Here is a 19,624-nt window from a genome sequence, read left to right as displayed (position 1 = left end):
CGACTGGCTTTTTTGGCTAATGCTGATAATAAAGGGATTATTTAGCTTTTATTTGTAACAGAACGGAATAATGGGCAGGACATCTGGGCAGAAAATGGCTGGAGACTACTGGGACATCTATCATAACCTGGTTTTATGAGGTGAAAGTAAAACAAAGAAAAAGAGTATGATTTGTGATAAGATCCCTAGTGGTTTTCCGACAGGCCTTTAGGGCACTTAAGAACTCACTAAATACTTTTTTTTCCCTAAAAAGTCAGAACGAAGTGTCCTTACTAGTTCAGTTCTCTATATTGTAAAGACTGAAGAGTTCTGAATATTTCTAGCCTAACTATAAATGTTAGATTGGGTTTTGGAAGTGAAAAAGCAAGCTTTATAGCAGGCGTGTCTTTGCAAATGTGTAGGGCAAGCGTCTTGACTTCCAGATACTTGGTGTTTGTATGAGAGGTGGGGATTCTCTGTGTTTATGTTCTGGGAAAAGTTTTAAGCTGTAAGCTTAACTATTACTTATTTTTAAATGCAGCTAGTTTTACTGTCTCTACATTGACTTGTAATATTTTCTACTTTGCAGGTGCAGAAAATCTCTCAGAAGGATCAGACCAACTTAGCAGATTATCTATAGATGATTTTGTGAAGTTCTCTGGGTTTCATTTTTTGAGATTTACAATGAATGTTTTTATGATTTACTGGCTCCTTTATCAAATGACAGAAAAAAAAGGACACTTTGCCTTGCTCAAGACATCAAGGGATATTCTTACGTAAAAGGTAACTAGAATACTTTGCAAACTGCCAAGCTTGGCATGTTTGGCATCATGGAATAGTGTAACATGTTTCTTCTGAGATAGAAAACTCTTAAATGTGTTCAGTGTAGCTCTAGAAGTGTCTGCTTGAATGCGAAGGCAACAAGCTACATGTATGTATCTGCATCTTCAACAGTATTCTCCTTATTCCTGTACTTTGCCCATAAAGCCTGTGTGAACTCCACTGCCTTCATCATCCTTGAAAATGAGAGCCATACAGTCGTTATAATGCAGACAAAATCCAGATAACCCATCCCCAATAAAAACTACAAGCTAAAACAAAAAACTTCTCAGATTGACTTCTGCACCAATGAATACAAACTCTGGGCTTCTGTAGTTTAAGAACTTAGCTTTTGTACTTTCAGTACTAAGGCTGCTTGCTTAATTTGGATGGAGCATACTTTAGTATACTGGTAGGATAAACTGTTGTGCTATACTATAACTTGCCCTTTTCTGTGGGAGGAAGAATCTTAGTCTTATCTGCCATCAGCTTGTCGTATGTTTGAGGCAGAGTTAATGAAGTATTTTATTGTCTTAACTAAATGTTCTTAGTTTGTATACCTTATTTCTTGTTCACCTTCTCTTTTGCTAATGAAGCTTGCAAAAATCACTTTTCCTTCTTTTGAAAGGTTTGCAGTGGGTTCAGATTTCTGATTCTAAAGAAGCTTTCAGGCTTTTTAAACTGGGACAGAAACACCAGAGTTTTGCAAGCACAAAGCTAAATACTTGCTCCAGCTGAAGGTGGGAACTTTCACTAACATTGGGTGTAACATAGTGTGGGGAAGAGGGATGAATGAAAATATTGTTTATGGCTTTTTTTTGGGGAAGAGGCTTTAAAAAGGCTTGATATCTAGTGTTCCATGTGATTCTAGTGCTTTAAACTAGAAGGATTAGTCCTTCAAGCAGATAAGCGCATACAAAAGCTAAGTGTTTTATCAAAAACTCTCAACAAAACAACTAAGCCTTCTTCCATGTAAGTAATGGTGGTTCATGAGGGGGAAGAAAAGCAAAATAAAGTAAGAAAGAATGTGTCTTTAAAAGGCTTAATGCATCTAGTAGAATTATTGTTAATTGAATCTGGAATAAATCCAGCAGTGTTTTGAACAGATGTTATAGATTTTAGAAAATGTGTGTATTTCTGGCTATTGACCTTGCTTCATTTCTCCTTTTAGCCACAGTATATTTACAATTAAGGTACTAAGAATCGGAGACCTTGAAATGCCACGAGTGACACGAGTCAATGAGTAAGTTCAGAGCAGAGTTCCCTTCTTCTTTTAGGATGAAATTGTCAGTTACTTTCAGTATTGATGTATTGATATTAGGCTGATCTAGCTAACCAAATTCAGAGAGAAGAAAGCCTGCTTGCTACTTCTGTCTGAGATTGTGCTCTAAATGAGTGCAGACAGAGCTTTCTGTATTTTAAACAATGTAGTATTTATTTACAGTCACAGCTGGATATAATTGCAGAATTCTCTGCTGATTCTCATTTGAAGGTGTCTTTCTGTCCCAAAGATTAGGTGAGCTCTGTGTTCATGAAATGCCACACTGTGCCTGGTAGCCTATTCAAATTCTGTTATGCTTAAAAGTAGATGAAAATAGGCCTTGCTACTGGATTAGTCTCTTATCTGTCTGTCCTTTCTAGGGAAGAAGGATTCCTTAAAATTAGCTGCTGCTTAAAGTGCTTTGATTTATTCAGAACTGTTTTATTTGTTGGTCCTGATCACTTGAAATTTTAACAATATGGGGGAAATGTAGTGATGACTTTGATAGTAATTTTCTTTAAAATAAGAACTCATTTACCACTCCTGCACTAAAGCTACTTATGGGTCACGTGTGTTGTGACAGGAGCGTAGCTATGTGAAGCTTTTAGCTCTGTTTGCAGAATTCAGTAGCTGTAAAGAGTCCAGCAGGTAACCTCACTAGAGAACAGTGTGTTTAGTCACGCTTTAGGAGTTCTCTCCTAATTTTCTGTACATCACCAGCTGTTTGATTCAGTGGCTTAACCTTGGTTTAGGAAACACCAGAGATGTTGTGATAAGTATATGCTTCTTTATTTCCAAAGTATTTACTATTGTCCTTTCCTAGAGACAATATACTGAGAGAGTGGTTATCTCTGATTTTGTTGGGTACTGTTTTCTTAGAAGTAGATAGGTCAGTTTGCCAGATGTGGTAAGGGAAAGAGAAAGGTGAGAGAGAATTTAAGCTAACGTGAGGCTGTATGACCTATCTTAGGCTGGATGTTGAATGTACTTTTTGTTTTAAATGTTCTTGTGGGTTGTCTAAGAAGATAATGGCTGCATAGTAGCTGGAACAATCATACAACCTGTCTGCAAACTAGAAGAAAGATTAAATTCAAAACAACCCACAACTCAAAATGATTTAAAGACTAGTGCAGTTATTAATGTGTTGTCTTCCACTTGGATAGCTCTCACATTGAAATGAAGCTGTTAACTTCTGCTAATGGGATTTGTTGTGGTTTTTGTCTTCAAAGGGTGCAGCAGCACATACCGTTTTGTGAAAGTAAGTTAACACACTTTCTTCAGGGATTCTTCAGTGGAAAAGGGAAGATACACATGTTAGCAAACATCAGCCAGTGTGCTTCAACCTATGAAGAAACACTCAATGTGCTAAGATTCTCAGCTATTGCACAAAAAGTGAGTATGTTGTAGTCTGTTTTGTTGATCAGTACTTATGATTTGCATTTAAAGAAAAAATTCTGTTCTTCTAAGAATATGAATCTATTTGTGTAGTATCTGTAGTGAATCTGGGTGTTTGTCTCCATGCAGCAGTCAGGTTTTTTAATTTAGTGTTTTAGTTGAGCTTAATTTTCCTACAGAGTTTTCTAAAAATCTCTACTGGGGTCTTTGTGTTTCTTTGGGGTGTGAGGGCAGAAGCATCTTCTGAGAATCTCATTCCTAAAAAGTATTCAACCTAACAAGAAGCAACTTGTTACATCTGGAGGAGATTTTATGCTATTTACTTAATTTTTCTCTCTTCTCAAAATATGATCCCATGTAGGAAAGCAAATCCAGCTACCCCATATGTTGCTGCTGTTGTAATTTTGAATATTGTCCAGTTCAAGTGTTGACAAAAGAAGTGGAGCAGTAAAGAGTTTGAAAAGCTGTGTTATGGCCATCAGATGCTTCAGTGGGAAAGTGGGGGTTAAGCGGAATGGGTAGGAGTGAGTGCTATGATATAACACTGAAGAAGTTAAGCTGTCAGATCAGTGCTACAGTCTTGATGGAAAACTTTGAAGTGCTGAGAGTTTGTGTTTGAAGCACTATTGATGGATGTGTGCCCTTGGATTGTGGCCTTATCTGAAAGAGGTTAAGTGTGAAAGTAGAGGGAGCAGCCTATGAGGGTGATGTGGCGCTGCAAGACAAAGAACTGAAAAGATGATGATCAGTTGCATTGAATGCAACTGGAAACTCAAAACATAAAAAAAGCAGAAATCTATGGCTGCATGAAGTGGCAGTTCTTGTACATTGTTTGCCTAGTGAAACTCTTGAGGTTAAAAGCAGGATTGGAGTCTGCAATAACTCTTTTGTAATTTCTAGAAAACTGGTTTAAGTAGTGACCAAACATCAAATACTATAAAATATATTAACTGTTACTAGAATGCCACTTATCTTCCCCCCATACGAATCACTGTCATGTTGTATGTGAATTTGTGAGGTGGGTTTTGAAGCTGAAATTAAAAACTTCTTGTATGGCTGTCTTCATAGTGGCTATCCAGACTATGTGTAGAAATAACAGCTATTATGTAGTCAGCTATTCACCAGTTTTAACTGATTATAAATTACGTTTCAGGGTGGAGAACATAGCATAGTGCCTGACACCTGTGTTGATCCTGAGGGCATTCTTGATTCTGTGCATTATGATGTCATGGATATTAAAGAGCAAGCTGAGGCAGCACATAGTTCCATTGTATCCCTGGAGGACCCGAAGGAAGATACTGGCTGGTTTGAAAAGCAGCTGGAGAAAACTAACTTTGAACTGATGGAGACCAAAGAAGAGCTAACAGAGAAAAACACCAAACTACTTAAAACTGAAGAAGAGCTGATGCAGAAGAACAAAGGTGAGTTATGCGATGTGAAAGGTAGAAGACAGAAATAGTTCATTAATCTAAAAGAGAAATAACCAGTTTGAGTAGGAATTAGAGGAGATGTTCTACCTTTGGAACCATAGCCTGTAGATAAGTGATAGTTTGTTCCTTGTGTATATTCAGGTTCAGCAATTCCACGGTTTTTGGTTATTTCTTTTCTTTTTTCCCCCTCTCCTTTAAACTGCAACTAGCAGCTTTACGCTTTCGTAAGTATGGGGTTAAATGTCTATATCTTGATTTTTACTTTTATATTGTAATCTCTACTCTTCTTTATGTCTTGTTGATGCAATGTTTTCGTTCCAAGAAATATAGAAAACTTTTGAATCACTCCCAATAAGTGAAGACCACATGCAAATTAATTAATCTGTTCAAAAGCTACCTAAACGTTAGAATATCTGGAAAAATTGATTACTTAATAAACTATCTATTGGCTACTTATGTAATACAACCTTTTCTGTGTGTTACAGACTTTGAAATGCAGATGATTAAATTGGATGAGTCTGATGAGCAACTTAAAGAAGCAACTGAGGTAACTTTATCAAGAAGATGTTGTGTAAAATTGTTTTAATACCAACTTGTGGTAGCTTAAAATGCTATTCCAGTAGGCTTCATTATCAGGATATCTCCAAGTTCTATGCAGTCCATAAAACTTTATCCTGACTAATGTACTGCGAGCTACTGAATATGTGAAGACTAGCTTGATTAAGTATGTGTGCATACCACTTCTGATGGTTTTTGTTCATTTTTTGATGTTTGGTAGCCTGAAGTAGCTCTGAAAACATTTATAGTTAATTCTGTCACTCAGATCTCTAACCTTGTAAGCTTAGCAACTTGACCCTTCTTAGTCTTTGACTGTCTGCATCACTGCAACTTAGTATTTCCATGGTATTAAAGCTGACTGTGATGAGTAGTCATGTCCTCACCTATTACTTCTTCCAAGAACAAGGCTCCAACTCTATCTGTGAGATTGTGTGGCCTGAACACTTCTGAGGCTTTTCTTTTCATAAGCTACTAAAGATGAATAATCAGTCCTTGGCAGTGCCAGCATGGCTTAACAATCGTCATCTTGTAAGTAAGGAAGCTTCACTTGTGGTCAAGGACACAATCTAAAATATGCGTGACAGAGCTGACTAAGCTTTAAGGTTGGATTATATCTGTCACGATGAAAGTGATTTTAGCAGCTTAGCAGAAGTGTGATGTGATGAACTTGTATGAGAGCTGACCGTTTGCTCTTTGACCATGTTTGTAATTTTGTTGACTTCTTGGAAACAGGAAATTCTTTGATAAACTGGTAAACTCTTGATTGTGTGCAAGTCTTTTACTTTGTAACCTGCTAGGCTCTTGCTTTCCCTTGTATACTCTACCGAGTATTGCACTTGTCATTATCTGAAGACTTGTTCTGTCTGCTATTGAGATTTGTAACTGATGTCTATAGAGTCACCGGGTTAATATTTTAGCTGTATGGTTTTGTGTAAATATTTGCCTACAGAAGATTACTGAGACTTAAGTGCTCCTTTTGTTAAGCTTCAATGTAACTGATCTTATATCAATACAGGAAAAGACTACCTACCATTTAACTACCATTAAAGCAGAACCGGCAGAAGAGAACACTAATAAAGGAACTGAAAGCAGCCAATTTTCAGTGCTTTCAGTTAAAGCACTGAAACAAGAGAAAACTGAGTTGGAAGTGGGAAGAAAGCGCAGTACTGATGAAGATAAGCCTACTGTGGAAGAGCCACCTCCAAAGAAAGGTACAGTTTCTTCCATCCTTGAACAGGGTGTCTTCCAAAACAATAAATTGCTTCCTATTCCGGATAGGAAGCAAAAGGCTGTGAAGCGCGTACCTTATGGTATAAGGAGAAAAGCCACTGTGTTAAACTGTAAATAGAAGTAACTGTTATGTAAATATCCCTTTTTCAGAAGGTCCTATGCTGTTCATTTTTGAATGCTTAAAAGTTTTTTGCACTATTTTTTTCCTTTTTTCTGCTTTTTCCTCATCTGTTGATGCACTTGCAGATTTGGTAATAGTTTTAAAGCAGTTTCTTTAGGATTGTTTCAACTGCTGTTGCTGATCTTCTGAGTAGCATCGGCTGCTCAAGTGCCTTTTTTTGTTTGTTTGTTTTGTTTTTCCTGAAGCAACTATCAAAATTGTTGACGACCTGCTAATTGCTCGCTCATGGGCAATATTTGAGCAAAATGGTTTGGATAAGCTCTGATGCATTTAACTTCACTTCTGGGCACAGCTGAGCATCAGTGTTCCTAGAATTACGGAAGGCATATACAATGTAGAAGGGAAAATCTAAAACTTAGCTGTAGTCCCTTCCTTTCTTGTATTCCTCTTGCAAAATATGTGCAAGGGAGAAAGTCAAGGCCTTCTTTGGATGAGATGCTGTTCTTGGATGATTTGTCCCTGCTGCCTTTATTTGGCATAAATATTGAATCCTAATGTGACCACTGAATGGCATCACATATAAGCATCTTACCAGAGACTGAGGGAGGGATGTGGCCTCCTCCATACTCCAAATAGTAGTGGGTTTGTTCTAATCATATGACCAAAGCTCTCATTTAAAAATTAATGACAGCAATGCTCCACATAGGAATTAAAATGGGTAGCTGATAGTCACAATGTCATCATGAAGTTTTCTGTTAAGAAGTACTGAGTATTCAATCATGTTAAAATTTTCTTCTATTTGTGAGTATTAATAGCGTCCAATTTCAAAAACCGCTTAATATATATTCTTTAGCTATGTTAAATATACACAGTAGAACAATGAGCACAGGTATGTTGTGCTGGTTCTTTTGTAGAATTAGTTATATAAGTAGCACGAGCAAAAGTGTTTTAGGAGATGCTAGGTTATCTCAGCTTCAAGTTCAGGGTATTTACACCATTCTCTGAGCTTTTAGGTCTTGTTTCCTATGCTCTGTAATAATGCTTTTTCCCTACTTCCTGTGTAAGGAGCTTCTAGACTGAACATTACACATCTTCTCCCTAGTCTTATTTATCTTGCTTTAGTGCTTGCTTGTTGTTTTCAGCATAAAGTGTTTAGATTACTTATAAATCATATTCCCCTCACTAGTGTTGCTGGGAGCAGCAGTCAAAATCCAAAACCTGGTTTGGGGTGGAATATGCCACTGCTGTTTCTTCAGTATGACTTTTAAATCAGTTGAGGGCTGTATATAAAACTCCTTAGATGAGTTAAGAGGCTGTTTCCATGCAGTACATGTGAATCTGTATGTAATGCAGGCTGCACGTGGGCGCTATAAAATTCTGCATTTCTGTAGTTGTAGTAATAAAAGGACTGTACAAGAATCACCATGGAATATATTGTTGTGGTGACACAATCCCTAGTAAGTCTTGACTTATATTTATTTTTCTAATACTTAAAGTATGCATATTATGGAATGGACGTAACTGGATTCTAAAGCAGTGATGAAATACAGCAGAAGTCGCTTTTGATAGAAAGAAAATGCATGTGATTTTAGCTAATTGCTCACCAGTTAAAGAAAAAAACAGCCCCAAGCTAATGGAATATTTATGGAAACTTGAATCTGCAAATTTGTACAACTTTATGAGTGAACTTAAATGCAAAAGAGTAAGTGTGGACAGAAGTAGGAATCCTCATATTTTGTTTAGAGATCAACTGAATAAGAGAGACAGATATCAACACTTAAGTGATCAACTTGTCCAGGGTTTTATCTTTCTTTTGAAAGTAAGAGGACTGTGAGTTGGAATGAAATTTCTTAGAGAACTGTTTATCTACCATTTAGATGTAGATGGAGTGATTCCATCTGCCTTATAGGGATTGCTGAAGCACGGAAGATAGAAAGAATATAGCTGTGAATTATCTATCTCGTTCCCATGTTTCTTAAATCTAATTAGATTTTCTACTGGTGTGGAGTGGAAGGTTTGAGTAGTGCCATGGTAAATGTGTTCTTCCAGACTGAAAACCTTTTGCTGTTAATTCTGTATAGAAATCTGAGGCACCTGATTACGTGTTCAGAGGACTTTAATTCCTTCACTAGTATCAAATACTATGTGATGTGAGGGCATGGCTTGCATATTACGACAGTTTTTCACTTAGAAGTTGCTACTTGGTGTTGTGAACTGCTATGTAATAATGATTTTAATCAATCTGAGCTACATTCCTTTTCCCTTTTTTTTTTGTTTGTTTGTTTGTTTGTTTTACAGTAGTTGTAAATGAGAGAAGGAAAAAGAACACTGTAGAGCAAAAGAAAATTGAACACATGAAACAAAAGTGCTCCACGTACCGAAAGGAAGTACTAGCACTGAGGGAAAGAACTGAAATCTTGGAACATCATTTAACTGTGCTTGAAGAACAATGCAGAAGAGAAAAAAATAAAAAAGAAGATTTCAGTAAGCAGGTAACAAGCCTGCGTATTGAGCTTTCTTTTTCTGAAGAAACAGCTGATGCCCTCCGTGAACAAATTCTGCAGGGTCAAGCTGACTATTGGGAAATTGCTTCTGAACTGGATGAACAGAAATCTATAAATATGACACTAGAAGACAAAAATGCCCAACTAACTAACAACATAGAAGTTGCCAAAGAATATATAATTGATAAAGTGTCACAAGTAAAAGAAATGCGGACCAAATTAGATGAATTATACAAATGTCACTTAGAGTTTCACGCCATCGGTACTGACTTTGTCAGTGTAAAGGATTCCTCAGACTCTGAAAAAGATGAGCCAGGGACATCTCAAATTAGTTCTGCATGCATTCAGTCACAGACTTCTTCCATCTCAGATCTTGTGCAGGACCTCTCCTTTAACTATAGTCTTGAAAGGATTTGGGAAGTATGCAGAAGTATTGTTGATGTTTCCTCACAAAAAAGTCAGCACATCAAAGCACTGCTTCAAGACAATGAAAACCTAAAGGCGGGACTGAATAATGCTGAAAATCATAATCGTCAACTTGTAATGAAGCTATGTGAGATTACAACTCACACTAGTCAGGAAGATGATCTTGTGAATCAGTTACATGAGCAAATAGAAAAGAAAACTCAGGACTTTGAAGAAAAGACTGCAGAAGATCAGAGAGTGATTGCACAATTTCAGGAGGAAGTTGCCAACTGTGAGGTAAAAATAAGAGAGCTTGAATATCGCCTGGAGGCTTCCAAGACAATGGAAGACAATGTGTCAAAACTCAATGAATTACCTAAAGAAAAAGAATCTATTATTGTTAATCTGGAGACAGTTACAGCAACTCTGCAGGAGAAGTCTGCAAATGCAGACAAAAAGGTTGAAGAGTTAAGTAGCAAAGAAGCAAATCTGATTCAAGAAGTTATGCAGCTGAAAAACAGCTTGGAGCAGATGAAACATTCTCTTCGGGAAAAGGAAAAGAGTGAAATGGAGAAAGTGCAACGTATAGAATCGTAAGTAACCACTGAGTTAACTTAGAGCCCTTTGAGAATGAACTAGAGTTAAAAATAGTTAATGGGAACATCCCTTCGACTTAATGCATCTGCATGCTTATCAATGGCCAAACTACTACTTTAGGATGCTTTGGTATGCTACTTGAGTTCCAAGGGAAAACAGGAGTGTGCAAGGAAATAAAGAATAATATGGGGATTGCTGGTGGTTTTGTTGTCCATCCCTCAGAATAGCATCTGAATAATTTATTGCTTCAGCATCTGATTATGAGAAGCAAGCTGAAATTCAAAAGTAATTGTTTAAATCTTGTCACTGGTCTAGATAGATTTAAGAGTCTATTTACAAATAGAAACCAACAGGCAGGGCATGGATTAAGCTGTAATTGCTGTTTCCATGAGATGTATAACAGTAATGTTCTTTGTGTCTTTATTTTTAACATAAGGCTAGAAATTATTCTTTCTGAGAGTTCTGCCCTTGTACTGAATTTGAAAAAAGATTTGCAGAGGAAAGAAGAAGAGTATGCAGATCTAAAAGACAAACATTCTGATGCCGAGAAACAAATTCAGCAAGTACAAAGCGAGGTTTGTAGTCAACTGAGATATTTTTTTCTGTAAGATTATGCTTGGCTTTCTGCTGTTAAAACTTCTCAAACTTTAACTATGAAGCTGGAAATTTCACACTAGTGTGGCTAGCAGCAAATCTTAGGTAAAGTTGCCATTGAAGCTCTAGAGGGGACCAGAAGTTAAAACATGGTTTCACATAGATAATGAACAGAGGAAAGTAAAGTTGGTTAGTAGTCTGGAATAAGGTTTGTGAAGAGAATAGCTAATCTGCCTCTGGAGGGGACTTGTTATTATCTCTAAGTTACTGGTGACTTGCCATTGGTATCCGTGGTAACTCCAAAGCCTAAAACCTAAGTCTTGTGAAAAAACGCTGATAACTGGGAAGAAGAATGCTATTTACTTGAAGAGAAATAGACTGATTTCCAGAGGCTCTTTAATATAAGCATGTATATTTTTTTTCTTCAATTTCAGCTTCAGTGATGTTAATAGTTAAAATTTAATTATTAAACAAGTAGATATTTTAAAACCCATTTTGCAGGTACTTAGTCTGAAAGTTTATTGGGTGTGCTTGGAGTGGAAAATTGAAGCTTAAAAATGAATTCATGTCTTCCTTGGTAACCTTGCACTTGCTGTCGTTTTCCTACTCAGCACTTGTTTGTGAATTCCTCTTTATTTAACAAAGAAGTATTTGGCCAGGTTGGATTACAGAAGTCTTTTAATGAACCGTGAGCTGTGCTTACATTACAGGTGTCCACGATGCGTTCTGTGGAGGAATCCCTCAGGAACAAGATGGATGAACTTGAAAGGATTGATAACCAGTTTAAGGATGAGCTGGATTATAAAGACTATACTATCCAACAACTTAAACAGGTATTTTTCTTGCTCTTAATTTTTATTAAATGAATGATGCAGGTTTTCCAAGCAACAGGAAAAAGGTCAAAAAAAAAAATAAAAATTGGAGCAAAATGAAAGTGGCCAACTGAAATTAGTGGTAGACCATGAAAGATATTCAAATAATTAGTCACTACAGAGCACTGGCAGATTGCTTTAAATACAATAATCTGCATAGTAAATACATATGTAATACATGCATGTTACCTGATCTTGTTGAGTGACATCACGATATGTTAATTGAAATGTCTTACCATAAACTCTTTCTATCAGCTTGAGTCCTTATTTATGCTATATGAAAAACTTATTAATTCTAGGCTGTCTTAAAGATTCTGCTTGTTTCTACTGTGTATGCTTTTCTTTCAACATGAAATATAGGAGCTGGAGGAAAGGGACCATAATATTCAAAAGTGGCGTGAGGAGAGAGATCAGTTAGTAGAAGCTTTGGAAGAACAGCTCAAAACTTTGGCTTCTATTGCCATACAAAAAGAGACAGAAATAGCAGAACTGAGACAATCTGCCTTAAAGGATTCAAGCAAGGTCAGCTCTCCTTTCCTCCTACCTGATTAGCTACCCATAAATTCTGTAAGACTCCTGTACCTGCTCTTTGTATTCTGGGTGTGGTTCTGTTCTTGAACACTGTTGTATTGACATCATGTGCAACTAACCAAAAAAAGCACCAGCTTTTATTTTTGTTCTTCAGAAACAGAATTTCTGTTAATTACTAAAATTTCAATTTTTTCAGTAGTTCAAATAAACAGATGTCAGTTTGATGCTTATGATCCTACAATCATACTGGACATCTGTAGCTTTTTCCGATAATTCACAGCATTTCCGGATCCCAAGCTAGGCTCAATACTCAGACAGTAGTTCTGTCTCAGGTTTCTTACTTTCTTTGCTTTCTCTGAGGTAGTATCTACAATGGCATGAAAAGACAGAAGGGGACGTGGAGAGAGATTAAGGGAAGCATCAAAAAGCAGAGGGGGGATGATCTCTGGAAGTTGCGTTTCTTATTTCAACATCCAGCTTTTAATCAGGATAGCCAATCTAAGCCGTAGCATAGAATTTCAGAAGCTAAACAGATGACTAAATGAGTTGTGCTCTTTTGAGAATGTTTGGATTCACTTTCTCTGAGAAGAAAGATGTTCTCATAGCAAAACTTCCCCTACAACTGCCGACTTTCTCACAGTACCGAGGATTTGGGAACAAATAAAAGCTCGGGTTATTATATCTTAAGAGAGATGAAGGCTGAAGCACATAAGTAAAATAGAAGAATCAAAATATATTGCATTACAACTTCCCAGGCAATTCTGTGACTACTGCACTTGTAACAGTGACCGTACAAACCCGTGAAATGTTACTGTTCTTGAATAGTTAAGTGTTCTAGCCTGCAATTCTAAAACTGATGCTACTAAGTAATTGCAATACTGCTTGTGTGTGTTAATTCCTTTTGCCAATCCCACAACTCAGCAGTTTTTACTGTTTATTAGGATAATGCAACTGTGATAGAAGAGTTAAGAAAAGAACTGGCTGACAAAGATGACTTTATAAAGGAATTAAAACAACACATTAACCACAGTAGCCCTCAATGTTTGCCAGAAATACCTTTACTTGAAGAAAGACAAAGTAGAAGGAATGACTCTGGAAATGAAAATGTATGATTATATTTATAGAAAGTCAGTACTTAACATCTTGTTAACCCCTTTTTGTTCTTCTGTTTTCCTAGGAGATACTGGAGCTGGAATTATTTTTCTTAGCATACTGTCCTTGAACTACATATTCAGTGATGAATACTTGTTGGTTCTTTTTGTCTTCCACTCAAACATGAGCTCTCATCTTCTCAAAAATATTTTATTTACTAGAACACCATTTCTCTGTGTACATTATGGAACTTTTCCATGCAGTTTTCCATGTATTCGTATGTGGATGCTGAAGATTAGGCAGAGGTTTAGCCTTTGGTGTTCTAACATAGCAGCTGTGAGCGTGCAGAGTATGGGGGGAATGGATGACAAAACGACCAGCGTTACAGATTTTGTCCCTAAATAATGTCTCGCTTTCTCTCTTTTGGAGGCAGAATACTGCCTGAGACTGTTAGTGAGACCCAGTAGGGTGTATCTGAAGATCACACAATGAATAGATGTTACTACCTTCCCACACTTGTGCTGTGTTTCAGCTTACGTGTTCATGTGGCGTCTGAGCTTGAGGTTTTACACTGTAACTTTAGAAAACTCGAGATATTTTGGAGGTCTAATGCATAGCCTAATCTTTACTCCTTTTAAATATTTACAGCCTAGGAAACAACAAAGCAAAACTAAAACTGGAGAAAGTATTCCATTAAGATGCAAAGCTGAAGACAATTATTTGTCACGTCGATGTACTAGGAGCCTCACTTCATTAAATGAATCTGAGGTTAGTATGAAACTTCAGATCTGAAAATGTTGTGATTGTATTGCTTTTGATAAGGAATGAGTAGGAAAAGATCTCATGTTCTCTAAACAATTCCCAAGTTTTAATTTATTTATCCCTTTCAAGGTGATCAGATCACCTGTTTTTATAGCCTTTGATAGGAATAAAAGCTGTTGAAACAATTGTGTGATGAATTTTTGTCAGGTGCTGTTGAAAACTCTCCTCATGTTAATGCTTATGAAGTGGCTCATGATTAGATAAGTTACTTGGAAAAAATTCATGGAGCCACTGAAACGGGCACAGCAAATTGAACTTATTTTCTTTCTCTGCAGGATTTCTGGATATTGTTTTGTTAGCAGATGATGTTAATCATTCCTATATAAGTTTTTAATTGCTGACTTTCATAAAATAGCAGTTACATATATTTTAAAAACAAAATGTTTATTAACCAACTTAATTCTTGGAAATACAGTGGGTGGTGATACTCCATTCAGATTCTTAGCAGAGCCTGATAAAGTGGCTCTGACTACTTTTTGTCTTTCTGCAATCTTTGGTAACTTTTTGAGAGGAAGAAGACTCCCCTCAGGGGGTCGGAACAGTGTAAGTAGTAAAAGCTGCTAGTCTGTGTTTGGGACACTGGAGTTTGCTAGTTACTAGCAGCAGTAGAAGCAGCCATCTACCATTTTCTGATGTCCCCAGCAGCCTGTCTTCCATGTGTTCAACCAGCATCTGAACTCATTTTTGATATGCTAGCTGAATTCCTGCCATAGAGAAGGAGGAGTCCAGATGATCTCAGTTCTGACTTTGTTGTTCCTGTTGAGAAAAACAGGATTGGGTGGATTGTGGACAGTAAGTGCTGCTGGGGAAATGCATACTGACATTTCCCTGTCACTTAGCTGTGCATTTGCTGCCATTTGACCATGAGCAGGTACATGGTAGCCTTCAGCTTAAGTACGGTGTCATTGCTTGAATGTCTGTATTCTCTCCAGGGTAAAGATAGCAATGGAGTTCTTTAATGACTTGTACTGGGCTTGCACCTTGCCAGCTGGACCTTACTTATGTAAATAACATCTCTAGTGTAGAAGAGGAAGGGCAAATTCCCTAAGATTAAGCTGGAAGTTAATCAAACACTTGAATCAAATGCTCCTGTTCCTGCCCAGTTCTGACACAGCAGAGTTGAGATGAGGAAAATCGTGTCAGTTCTACCACCATTCTCTATTAAAAAAAAGTGTAGTTGTCTGTGCCCTTGAGAAAAAAATGACTTGTAAAGTATCAGGCTCAGTTTAACATGGAGAAATTTTTTTGTGATCATAGATTGGAAATAATTTTAAATGTAACAAGTTCTAGGAAAGAAGGGTAAAACTCTGCTGTAACTGAAATAGACTCCTTCTGTTACAAGTGTTCTTACAGCAGGAAAATTGAATGCTTACATATCCTTTTCCAGATGCTTTATAGCTTTTTAATCTCATGGCTACCTTAACACTTGCACTTAAAATTCTTCTGTGCTATCAGGATCATTTGGAAACTGTCCTCGACTCTTCTGGAGTCTTCTGGATCATTTGGAAACTGTCCTCGACTCTTCTGGAGTGTCCACAGAAAATGGCAAAACTAGTCGGTTCCCAAAACCGGAGCTGGAAATCCCACTGACACCTTTGCAACCTGATAAGATGGAGATAAAGCAGCACGGCAGCATGATACCTTTAGGAGTGAAAATGCCTAAGGCAAAAAAAGAAAAGAAGTGATGACATGGATGAGGTATGACCTAGACCCAACAGAAAACAAAATATCTGATGCCTTTTTACCATTCTCATTTAAGCATTAAAAAAATGCTATTTCTACCTCAGTAAAGTAGTTGAAGAATTTAATCAATGAACTGCTTTAATGAACAAAACTAATAGCCAAGCTCAGTGATAATGGTTTAAGAGAAGGGAATTTCTCTTAACTCCATTGTGTATTTTCTTTGAAACCTGTAGACATAAATCAGCTTTTTAGACATCATGAGATGTCTAATACTGATATCTTAATGTCCTGTTTTTATAATTGAATGCTTATTTATTATTTACAGTGGAATAGTTACCACTAGCAAATACTTCCCTACTATTAGCAAAAGTGTTTAAAGTGTTCACTTTTGTGACATCAATTGTTCTTTCCAAAAGAATCATGGCTGAAACTTGTCTTATTTTCCCAGGATTTTGTGAAAAGTGAGAACACGAAAAATACAAAATCTGTCATGGCTTTTAATTCACCCTCTGCAAGTGACGAGAAAATGGTTGGTTTTTGTCCTAGTTTTGAAGCTAGCTTGGGACTTCCTGTAATTGTGTGGTCACACGAAAGAAGCAGTGTCTTATCCTTATGTGTATACCTGAATGGGAATCTTACATGCTTATGAGCTCTTCCTATTAAATTCCATAAGCTAACCAAAGGGCAAGTCAGTCTGTCCCCAGAGCGTGTAATGGCTGTACTGTGTAATGATTTGGAGGGAAGGATATTGCACACTGAATGGTTGGGAAGAGAAGCTTTAGTGTATTATCGTGTGCTTTTGTAAGTGAAGCCCTTGTATTAAACTAAGGTTCATATCATTAATATGCATGGCAGTTATTAAAAACAGATGTTCACATGTGATAGCAGTATCCTTGGCATGGTCAGAGTATGAGTAGTAGATTTTTCCCATCTGTTGTCTTCTGTTTTGTATGTTTGTTTATTTTATGTAATTAGAACAGCTTATGTAAGAAACAACTCCACAGCTTGGGAGCTACTTTTAAAGAAACTACTGCCTTATTAAGAAACTTTAAGAAACGTATGCCTTGAAATAGCTGAGATTTTGACAACTCCCTAAAGGGTATAAAATTGTCTACATTACATGCCGTTGTGGTATCATCAGCATAATGAACAGAGGTGTCAGTAGTAAAGCTCAAAATGTCAACTTAAAATAACGTTGAACTAAAATGAAGTTTAAACAATGCTCTTGTTTCACATGTTCACATCTCTGTTTAACAGAAATCTGGAAAAGACTACTTCCTGAGAAAACGAGTACATGCTTCAAGACTGACTAAAAAGAAGGATGAAACACTGCAAAAAGTTGGAGATTTTATTCAAAGCTCCCCTTCTATTATACACTCTAAAGGTTGGTGTAGAATAAGTTTTATTCCATGTTTTCTAGACATTGTAGAATGGCTTGTTTCTGCTGTAGGCTATTAATGTATGTGTTCTTAGAGAACTTGTCTGCCATGTTAAGTTGTCCTTTGATTTATGAAGTAAATGCATTTATTCGTCTCTTCAGAGATTCATTATTACATTTGTGAAAACCTACAAGTATACAGAGAAAGTTGCTTCTGTCTTGTGCTTCTGTCAGCACGAAAGTTAGGCCTGTTGTTTAACTCCTGCTGAAGTTTCTGACTTCCAGCAACTTCTGAGCCATGATTGTCTTTCATACTCCATTTTAATGCGTGCTTTAAGCTGCCATACCTGAAGCTATAAACTGTTTCAGCTATAGAAGCAATAAAGAACCTCGATGAACAAATACAATTTCTGAGTATTTTCACTTAAATTTTACGTGTCATTTATAAACCAAGTTTGTTACGAAGCTTTTTTTGCATTCAGTGATTTAAAGACTCACAAAACCAGTAAGTTGATTGGTTTATGTATCAAAACAAATTTCTTCTAGCCAAGAAGCTGATGTCAGCAGTAAGTTCTCCTAAATCAAACGAACCTGAAAGTCTCGAAGAAGGAGAGACCAAGCCAAAACGATCCAAAAGGAAGCTGTATTCAACTGTCGTTTCTGGCCCTCTAGATATACCTGCTTCTTCGGTAAGCGATTATACTGTAGTCTTGGCTTAAAATAAACTACTAAGGAGTCCAAACAGACTGGAGGTTTCATCTATTTGCAGGAGGAGGTTGAAAGTACTGAGGTATTTCTTTATTCTACCAAGTCATTCTTGTTGGTCTTCCTGCTGTTCTGTTTTAGTTTGTCCTCAAAGATCTCTGTGTTTGGCTGGCTTACAGTTTACTAAGTAGGTGATGTAGCAATCACGGAGATGTCTTCTAATTTGGAATCATAGATAATTTCAGTGTGTTGGAGTGGGATTATTCTGCTACACGCTTTTCTAGAGCACAACTTAGACAGCTTTTTAGGTATGCTTAAACTATGATCTGTCTAAGCCAACTTGCAAAGGATCTGATGTGCCAGTTTCATGACTCTGTCGGCAGCTATTGTGCTAAGAACATTCTTGCTCTGTTGGAACTGCATCTTTTAATTATATTAGAGTCCTTTTTCTGTTCAGCATAGTGATCATTTGCCCATACTGTAATATCCCTCTGAATTTTTTGATGATTTGACGAATGATAGGGGCAGAAACCAAAATGTTATTTTTTTTCTGTTAGAGGATGAAGAAGATGAGATAATTTCTTCTCTCACTGTAGTTCTGAGAACAGGGAACTGAACCGAGAACTGAAATTCTGGGCAAGTCATAGCTACAGGGATTGAGGCTAAAAATGTTTTCTGAACGCTTCATGTTTCACAAAACAAGTATTATAATACTCTTTTGAAAAGAAGTATTTCAAAATGAAAGCTGCCTTCAGGCTTTCCTCAGATGTGTGTGCTTTTTTAAGATAAACAGGATTTTGTACATTCTCCATATTTGTTCCTTGTGATTAAGCTGCATTAAAATGATCTCGGTATCCCATAGTTTTCTGAATAAAATATAATAAGCAAATTCCATTCTGAAATCCATTTAGCGGAAGAAATATGTTTGCGTGGGTCAAGAAGAGCTTGTCAGTCTTGTGTGAAAAGATGAGTAACTTTTGAAATGTTTTCTTCAGGAATCTGAGGAACAAAAGAAGGAAAGTGATCATCTGATCATCAAGCGACGGCTGAGATCCAGAACAGCTAAAAAACCTTGAAGAAGCATGTTTGTTCCCCTTTCTCAGGACATACTTTTATCATATTATTAAAACTGGTTGTTAATAAACAGTAACAGTTACTCCGTTGTGTTCTTAAATATGTATGTAGGTGTACCGTGTCTCTCTGACAGTTTCAAACTGGCTCCATTGAGGCTGAAATAAACACAAGCTTTCTTAAACTGTGTTTGGATTTTATTGTGGTTAAGGGTTTATTTATTTTTGTCTTGCCTCCCCTGTATAGGAACAGTATCTCTAGGACTGATTGCTATTTACCCATTGTGCAGTAATAACTGTACTTGTTCAGGATGGCTGCAAGAGCCACTGCCCTCCTGCTTGGGTGCCCTCAGCCCTGTGAGGTGTGATGGTTCCACAGGGGGTGGCACAGAACAGCCATTGTGACTTGCAGGGTGTAGAGCAGAGCTGAGGCTGCGGGGCTCAGGCCCAGCTCAGTGCGACTTGTGAGGTGAGCAGGGAGAAAGGGGCTGCCTGAGGCTGCTGACAGAGGCCGGTTCCCCATCACTCGGGGGCCTGAGCTGCCAACTCAGCCTCATCCCGATTCTCCCATAGGTTGG

General features: G+C 37.2%; 2 protein-coding genes and 1 long non-coding RNA gene across 4 annotated transcripts; all 3 read left to right on the top strand.

Moving 5' to 3' along the window:
* The first annotated feature begins 561 nt into the window (after positions 1 to 561).
* Positions 562 to 3,415, top strand: LOC146756545 (uncharacterized). Its single transcript, XR_014937401.1, has 4 exons — positions 562 to 762; positions 1,427 to 1,538; positions 1,970 to 2,041; positions 3,289 to 3,415. It is a non-coding gene; the product is annotated as an uncharacterized LOC146756545 (long non-coding RNA).
* Positions 3,416 to 6,412: 2,997 nt separating this feature from the next.
* LOC146756544 (kinesin-like protein KIF20B) lies at positions 6,413 to 15,700 on the top strand. Its single transcript, XM_085524277.1, has 8 exons — positions 6,413 to 6,653; positions 9,092 to 10,295; positions 10,736 to 10,874; positions 11,604 to 11,726; positions 12,126 to 12,287; positions 13,238 to 13,423; positions 14,037 to 14,156; positions 15,666 to 15,700. Exons 2-6 carry the CDS (start codon positions 9,148 to 9,150, stop codon positions 13,406 to 13,408), a joined length of 1,743 nt encoding a protein of 580 aa, XP_085380403.1. The 5' UTR covers positions 6,413 to 6,653; positions 9,092 to 9,147; the 3' UTR covers positions 13,409 to 13,423; positions 14,037 to 14,156; positions 15,666 to 15,700.
* A 14-nt stretch (positions 15,701 to 15,714) lies between these two features.
* Positions 15,715 to 19,132, top strand: LOC146756543 (kinesin-like protein KIF20B). Of its 2 annotated transcripts, XM_085524275.1 has the most exons (5): positions 15,715 to 15,908; positions 16,342 to 16,422; positions 17,151 to 17,277; positions 17,818 to 17,960; positions 18,972 to 19,132. In XM_085524275.1, the coding sequence occupies exons 1-5, from the start codon at positions 15,900 to 15,902 to the stop codon at positions 19,050 to 19,052; spliced, it is 441 nt and encodes a 146-aa protein (XP_085380401.1). In that variant the 5' UTR covers positions 15,715 to 15,899; the 3' UTR covers positions 19,053 to 19,132. The 2 variants fall into 2 exon arrangements, with proteins under 2 accessions (XP_085380401.1, XP_085380402.1); XM_085524276.1 differs by lacking the exon at positions 16,342 to 16,422.
* The last annotated feature ends 492 nt before the right edge of the window (positions 19,133 to 19,624 follow it).

This window comes from Coturnix japonica, chromosome 26 (genome assembly GCF_054131305.1).
Source record: "Coturnix japonica strain WE chromosome 26, WE-NBRP24, whole genome shotgun sequence".
In the NCBI taxonomy this organism is placed as follows: domain Eukaryota; kingdom Metazoa; phylum Chordata; class Aves; order Galliformes; family Phasianidae; genus Coturnix; species Coturnix japonica.
This window is presented reverse-complemented; position numbering and strand designations above follow the sequence as displayed.